The 20,494-nt window shown below is 41.8% G+C and overlaps 1 protein-coding gene across 8 annotated transcripts in view; it reads left to right on the top strand.

The window, feature by feature from the left end:
• Positions 1-3,850: 3,850 nt before the first annotated feature.
• CPLANE1 (ciliogenesis and planar polarity effector complex subunit 1) overlaps positions 3,851-20,494 on the top strand; it is a 143,631-nt gene continuing 126,987 nt past the window's right edge. For 6 of the 8 annotated variants that reach the window (XM_055367734.2, XM_063700826.1, XM_055367732.2 and 3 more), the window contains exons 1-8: positions 3,851-4,089; positions 5,590-5,717; positions 7,494-7,629; positions 7,741-7,860; positions 8,696-8,928; positions 10,638-10,744; positions 13,887-14,043; positions 14,791-14,894. In XM_055367734.2, the coding sequence (XP_055223709.2) occupies positions 5,637-5,717; positions 7,494-7,629; positions 7,741-7,860; positions 8,696-8,928; positions 10,638-10,744; positions 13,887-14,043; positions 14,791-14,894 (938 nt within the window). In that variant the 5' untranslated portion in view covers positions 3,851-4,089; positions 5,590-5,636. Of the gene's footprint in view, positions 4,090-5,589; positions 5,718-7,493; positions 7,630-7,740; positions 7,861-8,695; positions 8,929-10,637; positions 10,745-13,886; positions 14,044-14,790; positions 14,895-20,494 lie in introns of those variants that run through there. The other 2 variants (XM_063700827.1, XM_055367735.2) reach the window with 2 other exon arrangements.

Below are 20,494 nucleotides of genomic sequence, written 5' to 3'. Positions count from 1 at the left end.
TCTCAAACTCCTGACCTCAAGTAATCTGCCCACCTCGGCCTCCCAAAGTGCTGGGATTACAGGTGTGAACCACTGCGCCCAGCCCACTATCACTATTGATCCACTTTGTAGGTTGATTAGAATGAGAGAAAGAAAATCTGCAAGATAGAACATTTATAAGAAAGAGACTTAGGTACCAAAAAAAAAAAAAAAAAAAAAAAAGGAAGTACCATTATTTGTCAACATAAAGACTTTCCCTTCTATATACTGGGGTAGAGGCTCATAAAGGATGTTCAATTTTAGAAAAAAAAAACAAAACTATATTTTCTTTGTAAGATGTGTAAATTTGCCATCATCTCACTTACCACAAAGGAAGCCAGCCTGAAGACAAAGGGCAGAGTGAAGAGAACTAAAGAAAAATTGAACAAGGGTCCTGCCCAATCAAACTTGTATGAAACCTGCCGAACCTCTGCATCAATGAGACGATCAGTTGGAATTACAGGTGTGTGCCACCACGCTCAGCTAATTTTTGTATTTTGAGTAGAGATGGGGTTTCACCATGTCGTCCAGGCTGGTCTCAAACTCCTGACCTCAAGTGATCCATCCACCTCAGCCTCCCAAAGTGCTGGGATTACAGGTGTGAGCCACCATGCCCGGCCCAGAATGTATATTTTAACAAGATTCCCAGGTGATCCATACATACATTAAGATTTGAGAACTACCATTGTATTAGGCTGTTCTTGCATTGTTATAAAGAAACACCAGAGACTGGGTAATTTACAGGAAAATAAGTTTACGTGTCTCATGGTTCTACAGGATGTATAGGAAGCATAGCACTGATATCTGCTTCTGGCGGGGGCCTCAGGAAGCTTTTACTCACGACGGAAGGCAAAGTGGGAGCGCGTAAGTCACATGGCAAAAGCAGGAACACAGGCAGGGGGGAGGTGCCACGCTTTTTTTTAAAAGAGAGTCTTGCTTTGTCACACAGGCTGGAGTGCAGTGGCATGATCTCAGCTCATTGCAGCCTCTGCCTCCCAGATTCAAACGATTCTCATGCCTCAGCCTCCCAAGGTGCCACACACTTTTAAACAACCGGATCTCATGAGAACTCACTCACTATCATGAGGACAGCACCAAGGAATTGTGCTAAACCATTCACAAGAAATTCACCCTCATGATCCCATCACCTCCCACCAGGCCCCACATCCAACACTGGGAATTACAATTCAACATGAGATTTAGGTAGGAACAAATATCCAGGCTATATCTACTGTTTTCTTTGGGTTTGTATAGCATGTTCTTTATTCATTGCTAGCAAAATACTCATCTGTCTCCCACTAAACCTGTGATATTCTTGAAAGCAGGAAATCTGTATTGTTACTTTTTGTATTCTGACCACTGCTAGTTGTTCACCAAAACCATTTTCTCAGTCTTTCTGGGTACACTGCTAATCTACATTTCCCAGGCTTCCTTGCAGTTAGGTTTGATCATGTGACTAAGTTATCTCCAGTGGAATGGAAGCAGAAATATTATGTACTATTTCTGGGCGCAGGTCTTAAAGACTGTGGGCAAGCTCACTGTTTTTTCCCTTCTCTTTGACTGGAATCTTAGTTTACAGGGTCTCAGTTGCACTAGCTACATTTCATATGCTCAGTAGCACTTTTGGCTAATGGTTACCATATTAAGACACAGCAGACATAGAACATTTTCATCATTACAGAAATTTATATTGGATAGGAGCACCCTAGAGAGAATATCTACAATCTGTCAGATACCCCAGAATCATTACAATAAATCACCTCTGTTACTTAGGCTAATCAGATTTGATTTTACTATATGCTTTCAAAAGGAACTCAGTTATTATATATCTGGCACTATAACTACACCTACTAAACACTAAATCTGATGGGGCAATTCTCAGGCTTATTTCTATTTGACCTTTATCAGTTTTTTACCTGGTCAACCATTCCCTTGGATCTCTTCTACCCCTGACATTCTCTCATAAGAATTGGTATGCTGGTGGGCCGCGGTGGCTCACGCCTGTAATCCCAGCACTTTGGGAGACCGAGGCGGGTGAATCACAAGGTCAGGAGTTCAAGACCAGCCTGGCCAACATAGTGAAACCCCGTCTCTACTAAAAACACGAAAATTAGCTGGGCGTGGTGGTGGGCGCCTGTAATCCCAGCTACTTGGGAGGCTGAGGCAGGAGAATTGCTTGAACCCGGGAGGCGGAGGTTGCAGTGAGCGGAGATCGTGCAACTGCACTCCACCCTGGGCGACAATGTGAGACTCTGTTTCAAAAAAAAAAAAAAAAAAAAAAAAAGAATTGGTATCCTCCATAAAATCTCTTACCAATATATACTAAAGACAGATGACCCTTAAAAAGTGCAGAGAGGGAGACTGATGCTTATTTTACACATTCTGTGTTCCCAAGCCTCCCATCGAGCTTCTGAACCATGCATCTAAATTGTTCACTAGATAGCTCCAGAGGCAACGCAAAATGGATGTGCTTCAAAATGAAACTATTCCTCATTCAAAACCTAGCTTAGTTTTGAACCTTCCCATCACCCAGATAGAGAAAATGGACCTGCGCATACTGCGATCATGGTATTTATGACTGCACTGTAACTTAAGTGTGTGTGACTCCCTTTTGAATAGGGACACCATCTTCCCCTCTTTATACCTAGCATAGTGTCTGACACACATAAGTGCTCAATGATTTTTATTTTAGCAAATTGTAGTCATTTCCATACATTATTTTTTACAGTAAACATTGCCGGATACATTTCCATACGTTTTTAAAGAACAGAGGAGGAGGAAGAGGAGGGAAAAAAAGGAAAATAAATAGATAAACGTGTGGAGCAATCAACTCCAGAATCACACCAATATTTCCAGGTCTAATGGCCGCACAGCAAAATCAGCCTCAGTTATCCCATTGTCTTCATATCTTAAGACCTAAAAATGGGAACACAGGATTGTGGGAATAGGTTAGGATTTCTCAGTTTCCAAATTTTTCTGTGTGAGACTTTTATGCTAACTCTAGCGCGGCTTATGTAAAATGTTCGTGATTTGGGGGTGGATCTAAACCACCTCAGATCTATAACCTCTGAGATAAGTGGGGCTGAGCTGCCAGAATGCCATCCGCCATTTATCCCACCCAGAGACACAGGGGTAATTGTGGTTCTGATGCAGCCAGTTCTCCTACCCTGTAACGCTTATTTGCTAAAATAAACCAACCTAAGAGCTAGCCATCCAATGCAGAGGGCAGGGCCATTTTCGGTGCAGAACATACCTGGCCTAGCCAAGGGTGACAAGGTCCTGCCTTCAAAAACAGGCCAGTCACATGAAAGAGTGAAGATGGGCGCATGTGGAGGAGGACAACAGGCCACTGCCTGAGGCCTTCACATTTAAGCTACACAAAAATGCTTTTCCAGGTGAGCAGAGCTCTCGGGCTGCCTGCTTGTGACCCCTGCTCCTGTCAGTAACGAGAACAGGGCGAAGGAGGCGAAAACAGTGCGGAGAATAAGTCCGTAGGACAGTGAGTTCGGAAAATGCCTTCTTCAGTGTTCCAAGGTGCCCACGTGAACTGGGGAGGGCAGAGCAAAACCCCTTATTTTCGGGTCTGTGCAGGGTCCCCGCTAGGAAGGGGCAGCCCTTGAGTTTCATGTTGGTCGGTTATTAAGCGGCTCCCCCGCGAAGCCCCGCCCAATGCCTGTGCGCTCAAACTAGCAGCGTCCGAGGAACGCGTGAACTGGAAGAAGTGAACTGAGGGGGTCCGCCGGCCGCTGAGGAGGGGAGCGCGCGGGAGGAGGGGCGAGGAGCGCGGAGGCGGGCGCGGCTGGCAGCTTAGAGGGCCCGGGCGGAGGCCTGAGAGCAGGGCTGGAGGGGCGGAGGACCGGGGAGACCCGCCCGCGGCGTTCCCGGCCGGCTCTGAGCAGGCGCCGTGGCAGCGCCAGCGCCCCCTGCACGCCCTCCGCCGTCGCCAGGACGCAGGCTCGCGTCAGGGCCGGCGGTAGGGCCCGCAGCCGTCGGCCTGGCGTCTTCACCCCGCGCAGTCGGCCTCGCCGAGCCTTCTCGCGCCTGACTGGCCGGGCCCTGCCCCTGGCGGAGGTAACTGCCCGCGGATTCCTTACCCCGCGATCCTGGCCTCCTCGTACGCTCCCCGGACCCGGGCGTCCTCGGTCTCCCCTCATCTACTCTTCTGTCGGGCAGGTCCGCGACCTCCCGCCTCCCGGGCCGTCTCCCGCCGCACCCGGCCCTGGTACATCCCCACTACCCAGTCCGGGCCCGTCCTCGCTCTGGGCCTACCCCAGCCTCCCAGCGTCGCCTGCTGACCGAGCGCCGGAGCCCCAAGGGGCCGGAGTCGCCCGGCCGGCGTGGGCGGTGCCAGGCTCGGGCCACACCTCGGCACCGGACCCGAGCCCCCCAGCTTCTCGAGCAGGATCCGGAGGAATAGAACGTCAGTTTTCCTCGCTCTTGGCAATTTTAAGATTGACTAATGGATTTAGGGCGTGTCAGTGCATAAAGTTCCCAGTCTTTTTTCACTCAATAATTTTAGCAGCACTGATACTATTGAGTGGATTTGTTATTTCATTAGGAGCTACAAATGATGCTTTTCTAATGCCGGCGTTTCTCTGGCATTTGGTTAACCCTTTTGTGAGAATTTATTTTATTTGTAATTTTATTTATTTATTTTTGAGCCGGAGTCTTCGCTGCGTTGCCCACGCTGGAGTGCAGTGGCTCTCACAGGCACAATCACAGCTCACTGCAGCCTCGAACTCTCTTGTCCTCAAGCGATCTTCCCATCTCAGCCTCCGTGCTGGCTGATAGCTAGCATCTTGGTAGATCTTTGTGTGCTGTCTCTGAGTAGTTTTTCTTTTAAAGCTATTTTATTAAAAAAACAAAAAAACAGAGAAGCCCATCTATTTTGGCCGGGCACAGTGGATCACGCCTGTAATCCCAGCACTTTGGGAGGCTGAGTCGGGCGGATCACCCAAGGTCAGGGGTTCAAGACCAGCCTGGCCAACATGGTGAAACCCGGTTTCTACTAAAAATACAAAAGAATTAGCCCGGTGTGGTGGTGCATGCCTGTAATCCCAGCTACTCGGGAGGCTGAGGCAAGAGAATCGCTTGAACCCGGGAGGCGGAGGTTGCAGTGAGCCGAGATCGCGCCACTGCACTCCAGCCAGGGCTACAAGAGCAAAACTTCAACTCAGAAATAAAATATAAATCAAAACTTTATGAAAATTATCAGTTAAGATCTTCAGTGGTCCATGCGCAGTGGATCGTGCCTGTTATCCCAGCACTTTGGGAGGACGAAGTGGATGGATCACTTGAAGTCAGGAGTTTGAGACCAGCCTGGCCAACATGGTGAAACCCCATCTCTACTTAAAATTAGCCAGGCGTGGTGGCACACGCTTGTAGTCCCAGCTACTCAGGAGGCTAACGCAGGAGAATCACTTGAATCCGGGAGGCGGAGGTTGCAGTGAGCTGAGATCACACCACTGCACTCCAGCTGGGGCAACAGAACGAAACTCTGTCTCAAAAAAAAAAAAAAAATGCCCAGTGAATATTATGCATCATTTATTTTATTACTATTATTGTTTACAGAATCTTGGGACTGTTTTACTTAATTGGTCATTGATAGCTTAACAAACATGGAGATAAGATTAGAAATCTTGACGTCAACAGGTATTAAGCAGAAAAAACCATGGCCACGTGTCTCCTGGTTGGGAAAGGTAGGTTTTTCTTTATTCATGTAATACCAGTTTTATATATGTTATATGTGTGTTTTGCCTGTAATATAGGAGTGTTCTATGATCTTAAATAAATAAAACATCATCTACTGGAGGAGGATCTACAGGAGGATCACCTGCCTGCACACTGAACAGGGTTTTGTGTGTGTTTCGTTTTTATTATAATGAGCAAGTTAGCTTTTCCAGAATGTTAAGTGGTTTATTTAGAAGATTTTTACTTAAACTTTTTCTTTCATATTATGTTTAAGTCAAGTTTAAGTTAAGTTGAGATGGCATATATCAAAAGGGAATATTTAATGTCCTGAGCTTTCCTTTACTGAAACAGTTAATGCAGTGTTTTCTCCTATTGTGGTTTTCATGATTGTGCTATGAAGTGTTCTTGGAAACTAGGATGGAAGAAATGGGCCACAATACGTTAGTAATCCAGGAATGCCATTCATAATATATGGCATAGATTCCCCACTTAGGGAAAGTAGGCAACCCTACTTTATTTGTGATGATTATTGAAATAAAGTGTTAAATTTCCTGTGAGAAATTATACCACTAACTCCCCTGTAACAGGAGTTCTCAAACTATCAGAACTATCTGGAGAGGTGGTTAAAACACAGATTGCTGGGCCCTGTTCCCAAAGTTTTCAGTTAATTAGGTCTGCTGTAGGGTTGGATATTTCGTATTTTTTTATTTTTATTTTTTGAGATGGAGTCTCGCTCTGTTGCCCAGGCTGGAGCGCAATGGCATCCTCTCGGCTCACTGCAACCTCAGCCTCCCAGGTTCAAGCGATTGTCTTGCCTCAGCCTCCTGAATAGCTGGGATTACAGACGCATGCCACCATGCCCAGCTAATTTTTATATTTTTAGTAGAGGCTAGGGGTTTCACCATGTTGGTCAGGCTGGTCTTGAACTCCTCACTTCTGAGGTGTTGCTGATGCTGCTGGCTCAGTTATACCTTGAAAATCACTGCCTTAGAATATATGAAAACAAAGTTAACTCAAAACAGCCTACTTTTTCTAGGTAATAAAAAATGAGCAGAGTCAGGGATTTATGAATTTCAGAAGCTATATCTATTTTAATCTAAGTAAATAATTTAAAAACTTGCTCATACTACTGTTAAAATTGATGAGAGTCAGGTTCAGTGGTATGCACCTGTGGTCCCAGCTACTCAGGAGGCTAAGGCAAGAGGATCACTTGAGCCCAGGAGTTCTGGGCTGCAGTGTGCTATACCGATTAGGTGTCTGCACTAAATTCGGTATCAATATGATGACCTCCCGAGATCAAGGGGCTGGGGGTAACCACCAGGCTGCCTAAGAATGGTGAACTGGTCCAGGTCAGAAATGGGCCAGGTCAAAACTCTCATGCTTATTAGTAGTGGGATAGTGCCTGTAAATATCTACTCCACGTAAGGCTGGGCAACAAAGTGAGACCTCAGCTCTTAAAAAAAAAAAAAAAAAAAAAGATTAAAAAGTAGATAAGCCAGTTTTGGCTAGCAGAATTAGAGGACACTCCTATAATTTTAAACGTCAAAGAAATTGAAATACAACTACTAGGTAACCTTACCTATTAATTCTAACGAGGTATTTTAAAACAATTCAAAATGTTCAGGTTACTATAGAGTGTTAAGCTTAATGTTCATTTTGTGATTTGTGGTACAAATGGATAATCTTTCTTAAATGTCGCTTTGATTTCTGGGATAATTTATTGAGGCAGTAAGTTGAATTAATTTCTGGCACCTCTTGAGTCCTTCACATGTTTCTTCTCTTAGGAAAAAGAAGCCGTTTTTCTTTTGGATGATAAATTCATAAATGAAATTAATTTGCTATCAGGAAAGATAAAGAAGAAAATTCCTAGTCTGCAGCCTTTCTTGAAGGATATTATTGTCCTAACAACGTCCAGTAATGGTTAAGTAGTACTGATATTTTCAAATGGCTAAAACTATATTTTTTAATAACTTAGGGTGATGTTAAAGGAAATACTAGATTGTAAGTATTGCATTTCATTTTTGGAAACAGATGCCTGGCTGGCTGGGGTACTAACTACAGGAGAGCTTTTCCTTTGGAACAAAGATCAAGATTGTTTGAAAACTATACCAATAACTGAAAAGCCTAAGGAAATGATCAAAGCTACAGTCGGTGGGAATTTTTTTATTGTTTAAATTGGTTTAACTAGGAAAAATAGGAAAAGAGGATGAAACATTTTTCTGTTACTGTCTTGAAAATGTATTTCTGTGTATGTGCATATGTATATCTGTGTGTGTGTATATATATATATATAGTTTTGGTTATGTTTATCTGTGATACTGAGACTCAACTTGAAGAAGAAAATTCTGGCATGCCTAACATTTCTGTGATAATAATAGGTTTCTAATATCACATAATAAATACTTGATAAATGTTGCTATTTTTGTACTTTTTTTTTCTTTTTTTTTTGAGATGGAGTCTCGCTCTGTCGCCCAGGCTGGAGTGCAGTGGTGGGATCTCAGCTCACTCGCCTCCGGGGTCCACGCCATTCTCCTGCCTCAGCCTCCCGAGTAGCTGGGACTACAGGCGCCAGCCACCATGCCCGGCTAATTTTTTTGTATTTTTAGTAGAGACGGGGTTTCACCGTGTTAGCCAGGATGGTCTTGATCTCCTGACCTCGTGATCCACCCGGCCTTTTTTTTCTTTTTTAGAGACAGGATCTTGTTCTGTCACTCAGGCTGAAGTATAGTGGCATGATCATAGCTCACTGCAGCTTTGACCTTTTGGGCTAAAGCGATCTGTCTCCTTAAGCCTCCCAAAGTGCTGGGATTACAGGCATGAGCTGCCGTGCCTGGATTGTATTTTTTGTTAGTGCCTTAGTTTTGACATCCTGAATGGTAACATTGTTTGTTTTTTTTTTTTTATTGTAAGAATACATAAATTATGTACTTTATTGGGGGGAATTCAGACTTCAGAGGCTTAATTACTTTTTTTGTTACTTTTTTAGCAAGCTGTTTGAGACCGTACTTGTATGTATCTGGAAATGGGAAAAGAATTGTGCTCCTAACACCTTCTGGATGCATATTTCTTTGGGAATATTTGGAATTAAAGAATATCTTATCTTCTAAAAGCCTTTCATTGGCGGGTCGGTGGTCCCAGGTCATACCTGAAGAAGCAGTTCTCTTGCCTTCCACTGAAGATAAAGAAGCTGTAGTGAATGCTGTTTTTATAAAAAATGAGGTAAAATCAGTCTCAGACTCTTATCTGTGAAGCAGATTAGCAGAGTGTGTAATGGTATAACTATATATCTTTAGTCACCATAAATTTTCATAGTAATTGTGAAATTCTTGTATGGAAAAGATATTTTTATATTTCTTGGGTCACATTTTTAAAAAGTGTTTATTAAAAGTAGTTTTAACTTAGAACTCCTTTTCTCTATCCTTGATTTAAAAATATAGCTTGTTATGCCGGGCGTGGTGGCTCACGCCTGTATTCCCAGCACTTTGGGAGGCTGAGGCGGGTGGATCACCTGAGGTCGAGAGTTCAAGACCAGCCTGACCAACATGGAGAAACCCCGTCTCTGCTAAAAGTACAAAATTATCTGGGCATGGTGGCGCATGCCTGTAATCCCAGCTACTCAGGAGGCTGAGGCAGGAGAATCGATTGAACCTGGGAGGTGGAGGTTGCAGTGAGCCGAGATCATGCCATTACACTCCAGCCTGGGCAACAAGAGTGAAACTCTGTCTCAAAAAAAAAAAAAGTGATGAAATTGGAAATCATCATTCTCAGTAAACAATCGCAAGAACAAAAAACCAAACACCGCATATTCTCACTCATAGGCGGGAATTGAACAGTGAGATCACATGGACACAGGAAGGGGAATATCACACTCTGGGGACTGTGGTCGGGTGGGGGGAGGGGGGAGGGATAGCATTGGGAGATATACCTAATGCTAGATGACGAGTTAGTGGGTGCAGCGCACCAGCATGGCACATGTATACATATGTAACTAACCTGCACAATGTGCACATGTACCCTAAAACTTAAAGTATAATAAAAAATAAAAAATAAAAAAAAAAAGAAGCCAAAGTCAAAAAAAAAAAGTATAATATATAATATATACACACATATATAATATATATCATATATATTATATATTATATGGTATATTATATATGTATATATTATATATTACATGTATATATTATATATAATATGTATATTATATATTATATATAATATGCCTATTATATATAATATATAATATATGCATATTATATATTACGTATATTATATATTATATTTTTATATATTATATATGTATATAATATATATTTTTAATATATATTATATACGTATATATATTTTTTATATATTATATATTATATATGTATTTTTTTTTATATATTATATATAGAGAGAGAGCTTGTTTGGTAATTTAACAAGCTAGAATTGATGATACTAAATATGCCATTTAACTGGGAAATACAGATTCGTGAACTTAAAAAACCAAAACGTATTTTAAATATCTGCTTGGTATTCTTCATATGTGTGGACCAGCATTTTATTATCCAAACCACTCTTGTTAGAAATTTCACTTTGAAGTTTTATTGTCCCCTCTCCCCACTCTCAGGGTGGTGTGCTAATTTAAATAGTATAAAAGTATAAAAAGAGAAAAATAAATATGTAAGAATATTTTCAGTTATAGTCACAATAAATGTCAGTATTTTCTTAAGAGCATAAACTACAACCTGATTACCCATTTGAGACCTGCCTCTGGCTCAGAAAAAAATTACTTAGTCTTAAGCTTAATGTTAAGAATAAAAAGTATAAGCAAGATCTCAATATTTTTTACTGGTTTATGATGAGGAATATATATATATATATTTTAGTATCTTGATTTAGTTTCAGATTAATTTTATACTAAAGTATATTAAATTTATCTACAGTTATTTGGAGACTGCTGCCTGTGTTCATTTGCTTTTTATTCTGGGGAATGCCTGAAGTTAACATTTCTAGCAATTCGGTGGCATGAGAATGTATTTACATCTGTAAGGTGAGGTAAATGTTTTCTTCTTCCTTTTCTTACTGATTTTTTTTTCTTTTGGAGGCAGGGTCTTGCTGTGTCACCCAGACTGGGGGGTAGTGGCACAATCATAGCTCAGCCTCCTGAGTACCTGTGACTACAGGTGTGTGCCACCATGCCTGGCTAATTTTTTTTTCTTTTTTAACAGACAAGTTCTTGCACTCCTGGGCTCAAGCAGTCCTCCTGCCTTGGCCTCCCAAAGTGCTGGGATTACAGGCATGAGCCATCATACCTGGCCCCATATTTTCTATCCCTTTTTAAACATTATTATCTTTTGATCCATATACATGTAATAAAATTTGTAAATGTTATTGTCAGTTTCGAGTTCTGAGGCTTTACAAATCATTTCTTCCCCTCTTATTTCTAAATGTTTAATCCAGAAAGTTTATCTTGTTTTGTCTTGTTTCTCTTCTTTGAAGTGAGAATTTGTAAAAGATAAGACAAGCTATGGTTTTACTTGTCTAAGACTATAAAAGTAACTATTTTGGAAAAGAATTCAGTTGAAATTTAAAAGGGACATAACTTTTGATTTCCTATTGTACCTTTTAAATGCTTAAGTGTTCTTTTATTTAAAAATAGTTTTATTCTAAAAAGCCTAACAAAATTGAAAATATGCATTTTTTTTTTGAGATGGAGTCTTGCTCTGTCGCCCAGGCTGGGGTGCAGTGGTGTAATCTTGGCTCACTGTAACCTCCGCCTCCCGGGTTCAAGTGATTCTCCTGCCTCAGCCTCCCGAGTAGCTGGGACTACAGGTGCCCGCCACCAGGCCTGGCTAACTTTTTGTATTTTTAGTAGAGACGGGGTTTCACCATGTTAGTCAGGCTGGTCTTGAACTACTGACCTTGTGATCCGCCTGCCTCAGCCTCTCAAAGTGCTGGAAATTACAGGCATGAGCCACCTCACCCAGCCAAAAATATGCATTATTTTCTTACAACACCTAAGTAAGATTGAGTAAAATGGTGTGATTTTTATTTTTATTTTTCTGTTTGTTTTATTTTTATATTTTATATTAAGATATAACTTACATGAAGTAAAATGAACAAATCTTGGCTGAGTGTGATGGTGGATGCCTGTAATCCCAGCACTCTGGGAGGCCGAGGCAGGAGGATCACTTGAGCCCAGGAGTTCAAGACCAGCCTGGACAACATGGCAAAATCCCATCTCTACACAAAATATAAAAAAAAATTAGCTGAGCATGGTGGCGCATGCCTATAGTCCCAGCTGCTTGGGAGGCTGAGGTGGGAGGATCACTGAAGCCCAGGAGGTCCAGGTTGCAGTGAGTTCAAATCGTGCCACTGCACTCCAGCCTGGGTGACAGAGTGAGACCCTGTCTGGAAAATAAATAAATAAATAAAATAAGATGAACAAGTCTTAAGTGTACAACTAGATAGACTTTGAGAAATATATACAATTGTTTGAAATATATATATCACTTGGATCAATTATAGAACATTGATACTATCCCCAAAGTTTCCCTCTTCTATCTATCTATCTATCTATCTATCTATCTATCTATCTATCTATCTATCTATTTTTGAGATAGAGTCTTGCTCTGTCTCCCAGGTTGGAGTGTGGTGGTGCAATCTTGGCTCACTGCAACTTCTGCCTCCCAGGTTCAAGCGATTCTCCTGTCTCAGCCTCCCGAGTAGCTGGGATTATGGGCATGCGCCAACACACCCAGCTAATTTTTTGTATTTTTAGTAAAGATGGGGTTTTGCCATGTTGGCCAGGCTGGTCTCGAACTCCTGACCTCAAATGATCTGCCCGCCTTGGCCTCCCAAAGTACTGGGATTACAGGCATTAGCCACCATGGCTGGCCTTCTCTACATTTTATTTTTTATTTTATTATTATTTTTTGAGACAGAGTCTCACTCTGTTGCCCAGGCTGGAGTGCAGTGACGTAATCTGGGCTCAATGCAACCTCTGCCTCCCGGGTTCAAGTGATTCTTCTGCCTCAGCCTCCCGAGTAGCTGACACTACAGGTGCGCACCCCCACGGCTGGCTAATTTTTATATTTTTAGTAGAGATGGGGTTTCACCATATTGGCCAGGCTGGTCTCGAACTCCTGACCTACTTTTTAAATTCCCGTAAAAATGTTTGGCATTATGTAGAAATACGTTTATCCAAACTTTTAGTGGAAGCAGGTATAATATATTTGGGGTTGCATATAAAAACATGGCTCTACTAACAGAACTCTGATATTCAATTTATTTAGCTAATCTGCAGGTGCTCTTTTGTGCACAGACTTCTGAAAGGTCTCTGATATAGTTTGGATGTTCGTCCCCTCCAAGTCTCGTGTTGAAAATAATCCTTAATGTTGGAATGTTGGAGGTGGGGCCTGGTTGGAGATGTCTGGGTCAAGGGGGCAGATCCCTCATGAATGACTTGGTGTTCTGCTTACAGTAATGAGTTCTTGCTCTGAGTTCACGGGAGATCTGGTTGTTTAAAAGAGCCTGGAATCTCCTTCTCTCCCTTGCTCCCTCTCTTGGGAAAATGCTGCTCCCCATTTCCTTTCTGCCGTGGTTATAAGCTTCCTGAAGCCCTCACAAGAATCCGAGGAGATGCTGATGCCATGCTTGCACAGCCTGCAGAACCGTGAGCCCGAATAAACCCCTTCTCTTTCTTTCTTTGTTTTTTTTCTTTGATATGGAGGCTCACTCTGTCACCCAGGCTGGAGTGCAGTGGCGTGATCTTGGCTCACTGCGACCTCCGCCTCCCGGGTTCAAGCAATTCTCCTGCCTCAGCCTCCGGAATAGCTTGGATTACAGGTGCATGCCACCACGCCCAGGTAATTTTGTATTTTTAGCAGAGACGGGGTTTCACCTGTTGGCCAGACTCCTGGCCTCAAGTGATCCACCCGTCTCTGCCTCCTAAAGTGCTGGGATTACAGGCATGAGCTACCGTGCCCAGCCAACCCCTTTTCTTTATAAATTACTCAGTCTCAGGCATTCCTTTACAGCAACATAACGGATTAACATAGTCTCTAAAATATTCCCTAAGTACATGTGCACATGTAGGAATTTGGATGGATCCTTTAATTTTTGTAATGAACTATATATAAATTTAAAAGTTACTATACCTTTTGTTTTCAATTATTTCATTACTTTTTTAGATCATTGCCATACCATGTTCATTGGGCTCAACAAGACTGTCATCTCTGCAGTTTAATTCCTAAATGTGAATCAGTAAAGTCAAGAGGAGCTCTAATTTCTGCCTTTTCAAGAGATGGCCTTACCCTGGCAGTAACTCTTAATCAGAAAGACCCCAAGGTCAGTAAATATCTGTCTTAGAAAGTAATCTATAAAAGAAGGAGTTTATTCCAGTTTTGAGATTTTTCTTTTTCTAAATACTCCTTTATATCCATTTTTTTTTCTTTCTGGTGTTTTTTTTTTTTTTGACAGGGTCTCTGTCTGTTGCCTAGGCTGGAGTGCAGTGGTGCGATCATGGCTTGCTGCAGCCTCGACCTCCCGGGCTCAAGTGATCCTCTCACCTCAGCCTCCCAAGTAGCTGAGACCACAGGCTTATACCACCGTGCCTGGCTAATTTTTGTATTTTTTTGGTAGAGATGGGGTTTCGCCATATTGCCCAGGCTGGTCTTGAATTCCTGAGCTCAAGCACTTCTCCCACCTCAGCCTCCCAAAGTGCTGGGATTACAGGTGTGAACCACTGTGCCCAGCCTGCTTTATATTCTTTAAGTTGGTGGTGTTTAATCCAATTTGACATTGTGGATTGGTAAAGTTCTTTCAATTAGATGCCATAACTTTCAAAACTTGGCTTTCAGAAATGAAAAAAGAATAAGGGAAAAAGAGGAAAGAAGAGCATTGTGGTAACTAATGTTGTTAAGGTGGAACATAAAAGAGCAAAGGCTACCAGGGGTCAATATTGCCTTGCCAGTTAGGAAATACTGCCTAGATAGTTTATTAATATAATAATAGATCTGTATGTCACCAGAATTATAAATAATGGTTACAGTAAAATAATTTTAATAGTTTTCTTGTCTTTGTTTTCCTTCCTAGGCAACTCAGGTATTATTTATAAACACACTGAATTTTGTTACTCTCTGTGGTAGCCTTAAAGGATGTAGTAACAAGAGTCCCGTGGTTCCAGCTACACTTATTAGGTAAGAACTCTTTTGTCTGTCTTTTTTTTCTTTTAAAAGAGATGGGTCTCTGTCAGGTGTGGTAGCTCACACCTGTAATTCTAGCACTTTGGGAAACCAAGGTGGGAGGATCACTTGAGCTCAGGAGTTTGAGACCAGCTTGGGCAACATAATGAGATCTCATCTTTACTATTGCAGTGGAATCTTGCCACTGCATTCCAGTCTGAGCAACAGAGCAAGACCCTATCTCAAAAAAAAAAAAAAAAAAAAAAAATGCTGGGCGCTGTGGCTCACGCCTGTAATCCCAGCACTTTGGGAGGCTGAGGTGGGTGGATCACCTGAGGTCAGGAGTTTGAGACCAGCCTGGCCAAAATGGTGAAACCCCATCTCTACTAAAAAAAATACAAAAAAAAAAAATTAGCCAAGTGTGGTGGCATGTGCCTGTAGTCCCAGCTACTTGGGAGGCTGAGGCATAAGAATTGCTTGAACCCAGGAGGTGGAGGTTGCCGTGAGCTGAGATCGCACTACTGCACTCCAGCCTGGATGACAGAGGGAGACTCTGTCTCAAAAAAAAAAAAAAAAAAAAAAAAAAAAGAAAAGATGGGGTCTTACTTGTTGCCCAATCTGGAGTGTAGTGGTGTGATCATAGCTCACTGCAGCGTTGAACTCCCGGGCTCAAACAGTCCTTCCTTCCTCATCCTTCTGAGTAGCTGGAACTACAGGTGTGTGTCACTGTATGTGGCTAATTTTTTTAAAGTTTTTTGTAGAGACAGGGTCTTGCTCTGTTGACCATGCTGGTCTTGAACTTCTGGCCTTAAGTGATCCTCCCACCTTGGCCTCCTAAAGTGCTGGGATTACAGGCCTGAGCCATCATGCCCAGCCTAAAAGTTGCTTTATATAAGGAAGGCCTTAAATACTTTTTTTTTTTGAGATGGAGTCTCACTCTGTCACCCAGGCTGGAGTGCAGTGCTGTGATCTTGGCTCACTGCAAGCTCTGCCTCCCGGGTTCACGCCATTCTCCTGCCTTAGCCTCCCGCGTAGCTGGGATTAAAGGCGCCCGTCACCATGCCCGGATAATTTTTTTGTATTTTTTTTAGTAGAGATGGGGTTTCACCGTGTTAACCAGGATGGTCTCGATCTCCTGACTTCGTGATCCACTCGCCTTGGCCTCTCAAAGTGCTCGGATTACAGGCGTAAGCCACTGTGCCTGGCCATAGGTGCATATTTCTTACATGCATATGTTGTGTAGTGGTGAGGTCTGGGCTTTTAGTATTAATAGTGAACATTGTACCCAACAGATAATTTTTCAACCCTCGCTCCCCTCCTGTCTTTTAGTAGTCTCCAATGCCTATTATTCCACTCTGTATGTCCATGTGTACCCATTGTTTAGTCCCTACTTATAAGTTAGAATATGTAGTATTTGACTTTCTGTTTCTGAGTGATTTTACCTAGGATAATGACCTCCAGTTCCATCCATGTTACTGCAAAAGACATGACTTCATTTGTTTTATGGCAGAGTAGCATTCCATGATACATATATATACACACACCACATTTTCTTTATCCAATCCTTTGTTGATAGATGGTTCTGTTGATTCTCTATCTTTGCTATTTTGTGAATAGTGATGTGATAAACGTGTGAGTGCAAGTATCTTTTTGATATAATGATTTCTTTCCCTTTGGGTATATACCCAATAGTGGGATTACTAGATTGAATGGTAGTTCCTATTTTGGTTCTTTGAGAAATCTCTGTACCATAATGATTGTACTAATTTGCGTTCCCACCAATCATGTTTGTTCCCTTTTCTCATGTTCCCATGAGAAACATGTTCCCATGTTCCCTTTCCTCTGCATACTTGCCAACATGTTGTTTTTTGGCTTTTTAGTAATAGCCATTCTGACTGGTATGTTATCTCGTCGTGGTTTTAATTTGCATTTCTCTGATGATTAGTGATGTTGAGCATTTTTTCATATGTTTATTGGCTGATTGTATGTCTTTGAGAAATGTCTGTTCATGTCCTTTGCCCAGTTTTTAATGAGGTTGTTTTTTTTTTTTTTGCTTGTTGAGTTGTCTTAGTTTCTCATAGATCCTAGATATTAGCCCTTTGTCAGACACATAGTTTGCAAATATTTTCTCCCATTTTGTAGGTTGCCTTTTTACTTCAATTGTGTCTTTTGCTGTGCAGAAGCTTTTTAAGTTAATTAATTCTCATTTGTCTATTTTTGTTGTGTTTGCTTTTGAGGATGCGGTCATAAATTCTTTGCCCAGCCCAATGTCCAGAAGAGTTTTTCCTAGGTTTTCTTCTAGGATTTTTTTAGTTTCAGACCTTATGTTTAGGTCTTTAATCCATCTTGAGTTAATTTTTGTATATGATGAGAGGTATGGGTCCAGTTTCATTCTTCTGCACGCCTATCCAATTTTCCCAGCACTATTTTTATTGAATAGGGTGTCCTTTCCCCAGTGTATATTTTTATCGACTTTGCTGAAGATCAGTTGGTTGTAGCTATGTGGCTTTATTTCTGGGTTCTGTATTCTGTTACATTTATCTGTGTGCTGTTTTTATACCAGTACCATGCTGTTTTGGCTGCTATAGCCTTGTAGTATAATTTGAAATTAGTAGGCTGGGCATGGTGGCTAACGCACTTTGAGAGGCCAAGGTGGGTGGATCACCTGAGTTCGGGAGTTGGAGACCATACTGACCAACATGGAGAAACCCTGTCTCTACTAAATTGGATTTTGTAAAATTAGCCAGGTGTGGTGGTGCATGCCTGTAATCCCAGCTACTGAAGAGGGTGAGGCAAGAGAATCGCTTGAACCCCGGTGGTGGAGGTTGTGGTGAGCCGAGATTGCACCGTTGCACTCCAGCCTGGGCAACAAGAGTGAAACTCTGTCTCAAAAAAAAAAAAAAAAAAATGCTGGGCACAGTGGCTCATGCCTGTAATCCCAGCACTTTGGGAGGCCGAGGTGGGTGGATCACGAGGTCAGGAGTTCGAGACCAGCCTGACCAACATGGTGAAACCCTGTCTCTAGTAAAAATACAAAAATTAGCTGGTGTGATGGTGTGCGCCTGTAATCCCAGCTACTCAGGAGGCTGAGGCAGGAGAATCGCTTGAACCTGGGAGGCAGAGGTTGCAGTGAGTCGAAATTGTACCACTGCTCTCCAGCCTGGGCGACAGAACGAGACTCCATTGCAAAAAAAAAAAAAAAGAAAAGAAATTAGATAATATGATACCTCCAGCTTTGTTCTTTTGTTTTTGGTTCCATACGAGTTTTAGGATTGTTTTTTCTAATTATGTGAAAAATGGCGCTGGTAATTTGATAGAGATTGCATTGAATCTGTAGATTTATTTGGGCAGTATGTTCATTTTAATGATATTGGCCTTTTAATCCATAAGCATGAGATGCTTTTCCATTTGTTTATGTCATCTACAATTTCTCTTATCAGTGTTTTATAATTATAATTTCTTTTATCAGTGTTCTCCTCATAGAGATCTTTTACCTTCTTAATTAAATATATTGCTAGGTATTTTCTTTTATTTTTTGTAGCTAATGTTAATGGGATTGCCTTCTTGATTCAGTCCTTGGCTACATAGTTATTGGTGTATTTTCTACTGATTTCTGTATATTCATGTTGTTAATATAAAGTATCCTGAAATCTTACTATATTCATTTATCAAATCTAAGAGTTTTTGTGGAGTCTTTAGGGTTTTCTGGATATAAGATTATATTGTCAGTGAAGAGTGATAATTTGGATGCCTTTTATTTATTTTTTTATCTTGCCTGATTGCTCTGACTAGGACTTCTAGCATTATGTTGAATAGGTGTGGTAAAAGTAGGCATCCTTGTATTGTTCCAGTTCTAAACATTATAGTTGATACCACAGAACTACGACTATTAAGACTATTATGAAATAATACACTCACAAACTACAAAACCTAGAGGAAATTGATGAGTTTCTTTTATAGGTGACTGGACTCTTTTCTTTTGCTAATTTTAAAATTCTTTCTTTCCCTTTGATTTAACACATTCTGAATATAATAGCCTCTGGTGGAGTCCTTTTTGCTATGTATTTGCCTGGGGATCACTGGGCCTCCTGTATCTGGATGTCTAACTTTCTTGCTAGACTTAGGAAGTTTTCATTTATTATTCTTTTAAATAGGTTTTCGGCACTTTTTGATCTCTCTTACCCTTCAGGAATACTGATAATTTATAAGTTCACTCACTTTTTGTACTCCCAGACCTCTTGAAGGCTTTGTTCATTCTTTTTTTTTTTTTCTTATTTTTGTCTGACTGAGATTCTTTCTTTTGCTTGGTGTAGTCTATTGAATCTTTTGAATGTATTTTATATTTCCTTCATTTTTTATTTCCAGAATTTCTTTTTTTTTTTTTAATCTTTCTCCTTGGTAAATTTCTCATTCATATTGATTTTCCGATTTCTTTGTATTGGTTTTCAGATTTTCTTGCATCTCATTGAGCTTCTTCAAAATCAGCATTTTGAATTATTTCTCTGGCATTTTGGGGGAATTATTTTTGATTGGCATCTATTACCGGACAATTTTTGTGGTCCTTTGGTGGTGTCATATTTCCTTGCTTTTCTTATGTTTTCTGTGTCCTTCCATTGATGTCTGTGCATCTGGTACAGCCGTTGCTTGTTTTAATTTTTTGAAAATGCTTTTATAGAGGAGAATTTTTTTCCTGAAGATGTATGTATGTTGTTGATTGAATAGGATACTTTGGCTTTGATTTTGCATACTTGTAGTAGTGTAATCTTTGTATGACTTCTTCAGCAGTACACAGGGTTGGTGGCACCTGTGATTTCCTCAGTGGCTTAAGGTGTAGTTATTAGTTGGGGTTATGGTGAAGTTTTGTTAGGGACTTGGACAACAACTGAGCCAGTCTTCAGGCCCTAGTAGTGGCAGCAGTGGGGTGAGTGTGCCTGTTTTTAGGCCCTAGACCACCTTATACTGGCCCTGGTATTGATGGGTCCTGAAGGCTGATTCTTGGGCTTCCAGGTGGCATGCTTAGAAACTAGTAGTGGGAGTGGTGGTTTAGGTGTGTGAGCAGTTTCTCAGGCCCCTGGGTATCTGGTATGGTGTGGGCGATGGCAGTAGTAGTGGTGAAGCAACCCACTGGGACCCAAGTAGTCCATGTTGGAGTTACTGGAAGTTGTGATGGTTTGGGGGGACTAGTCCCCCGTGACATAGCTGCTCTGTGGCAGGGTGGCGGGTATTCTCCTAAGTGTGCTTCGGAGAGCTTGGTCTCCCCTGTTCCCTGAGTTGGGTGGTGCCTGCAGCCACCTCAACCCAAACTCAGCCCAAGGGTGGGACGTAGCCCAGCTCTAAACAGTCAAAATGGTACCTTGGGCCTGGGACCAGAAAGGGTGGTATCCCTCCCAGGCAAGTAGTGTAGGCAAGAAGCTGTGAGAAGTGCAGCCTGCTCACATCTCAGTCTCAACAGCAGCCCACAGCAGGGTGATAGGGAGCCTCCCAGGAGTGCCTGAGAGTGCCTGGTCTCCCCTCTTCCTCCCTGAAGCAGTGCAGTAGCAGCCAAGTCTGTAGATCCCTGGTATCTGGGCTTTCTGACGCTGCTCTAGGCTTGGATGCCTGTGGGATTCCATGTG

Source organism: Gorilla gorilla, chromosome 19 (genome assembly GCF_029281585.2).
Source record: "Gorilla gorilla gorilla isolate KB3781 chromosome 19, NHGRI_mGorGor1-v2.1_pri, whole genome shotgun sequence".
Lineage (NCBI taxonomy): Eukaryota > Metazoa > Chordata > Mammalia > Primates > Hominidae > Gorilla > Gorilla gorilla.
The sequence above is the reverse complement of the archived record's forward strand: the minus strand, read 5'-3'. Positions and strand labels throughout refer to the sequence as shown.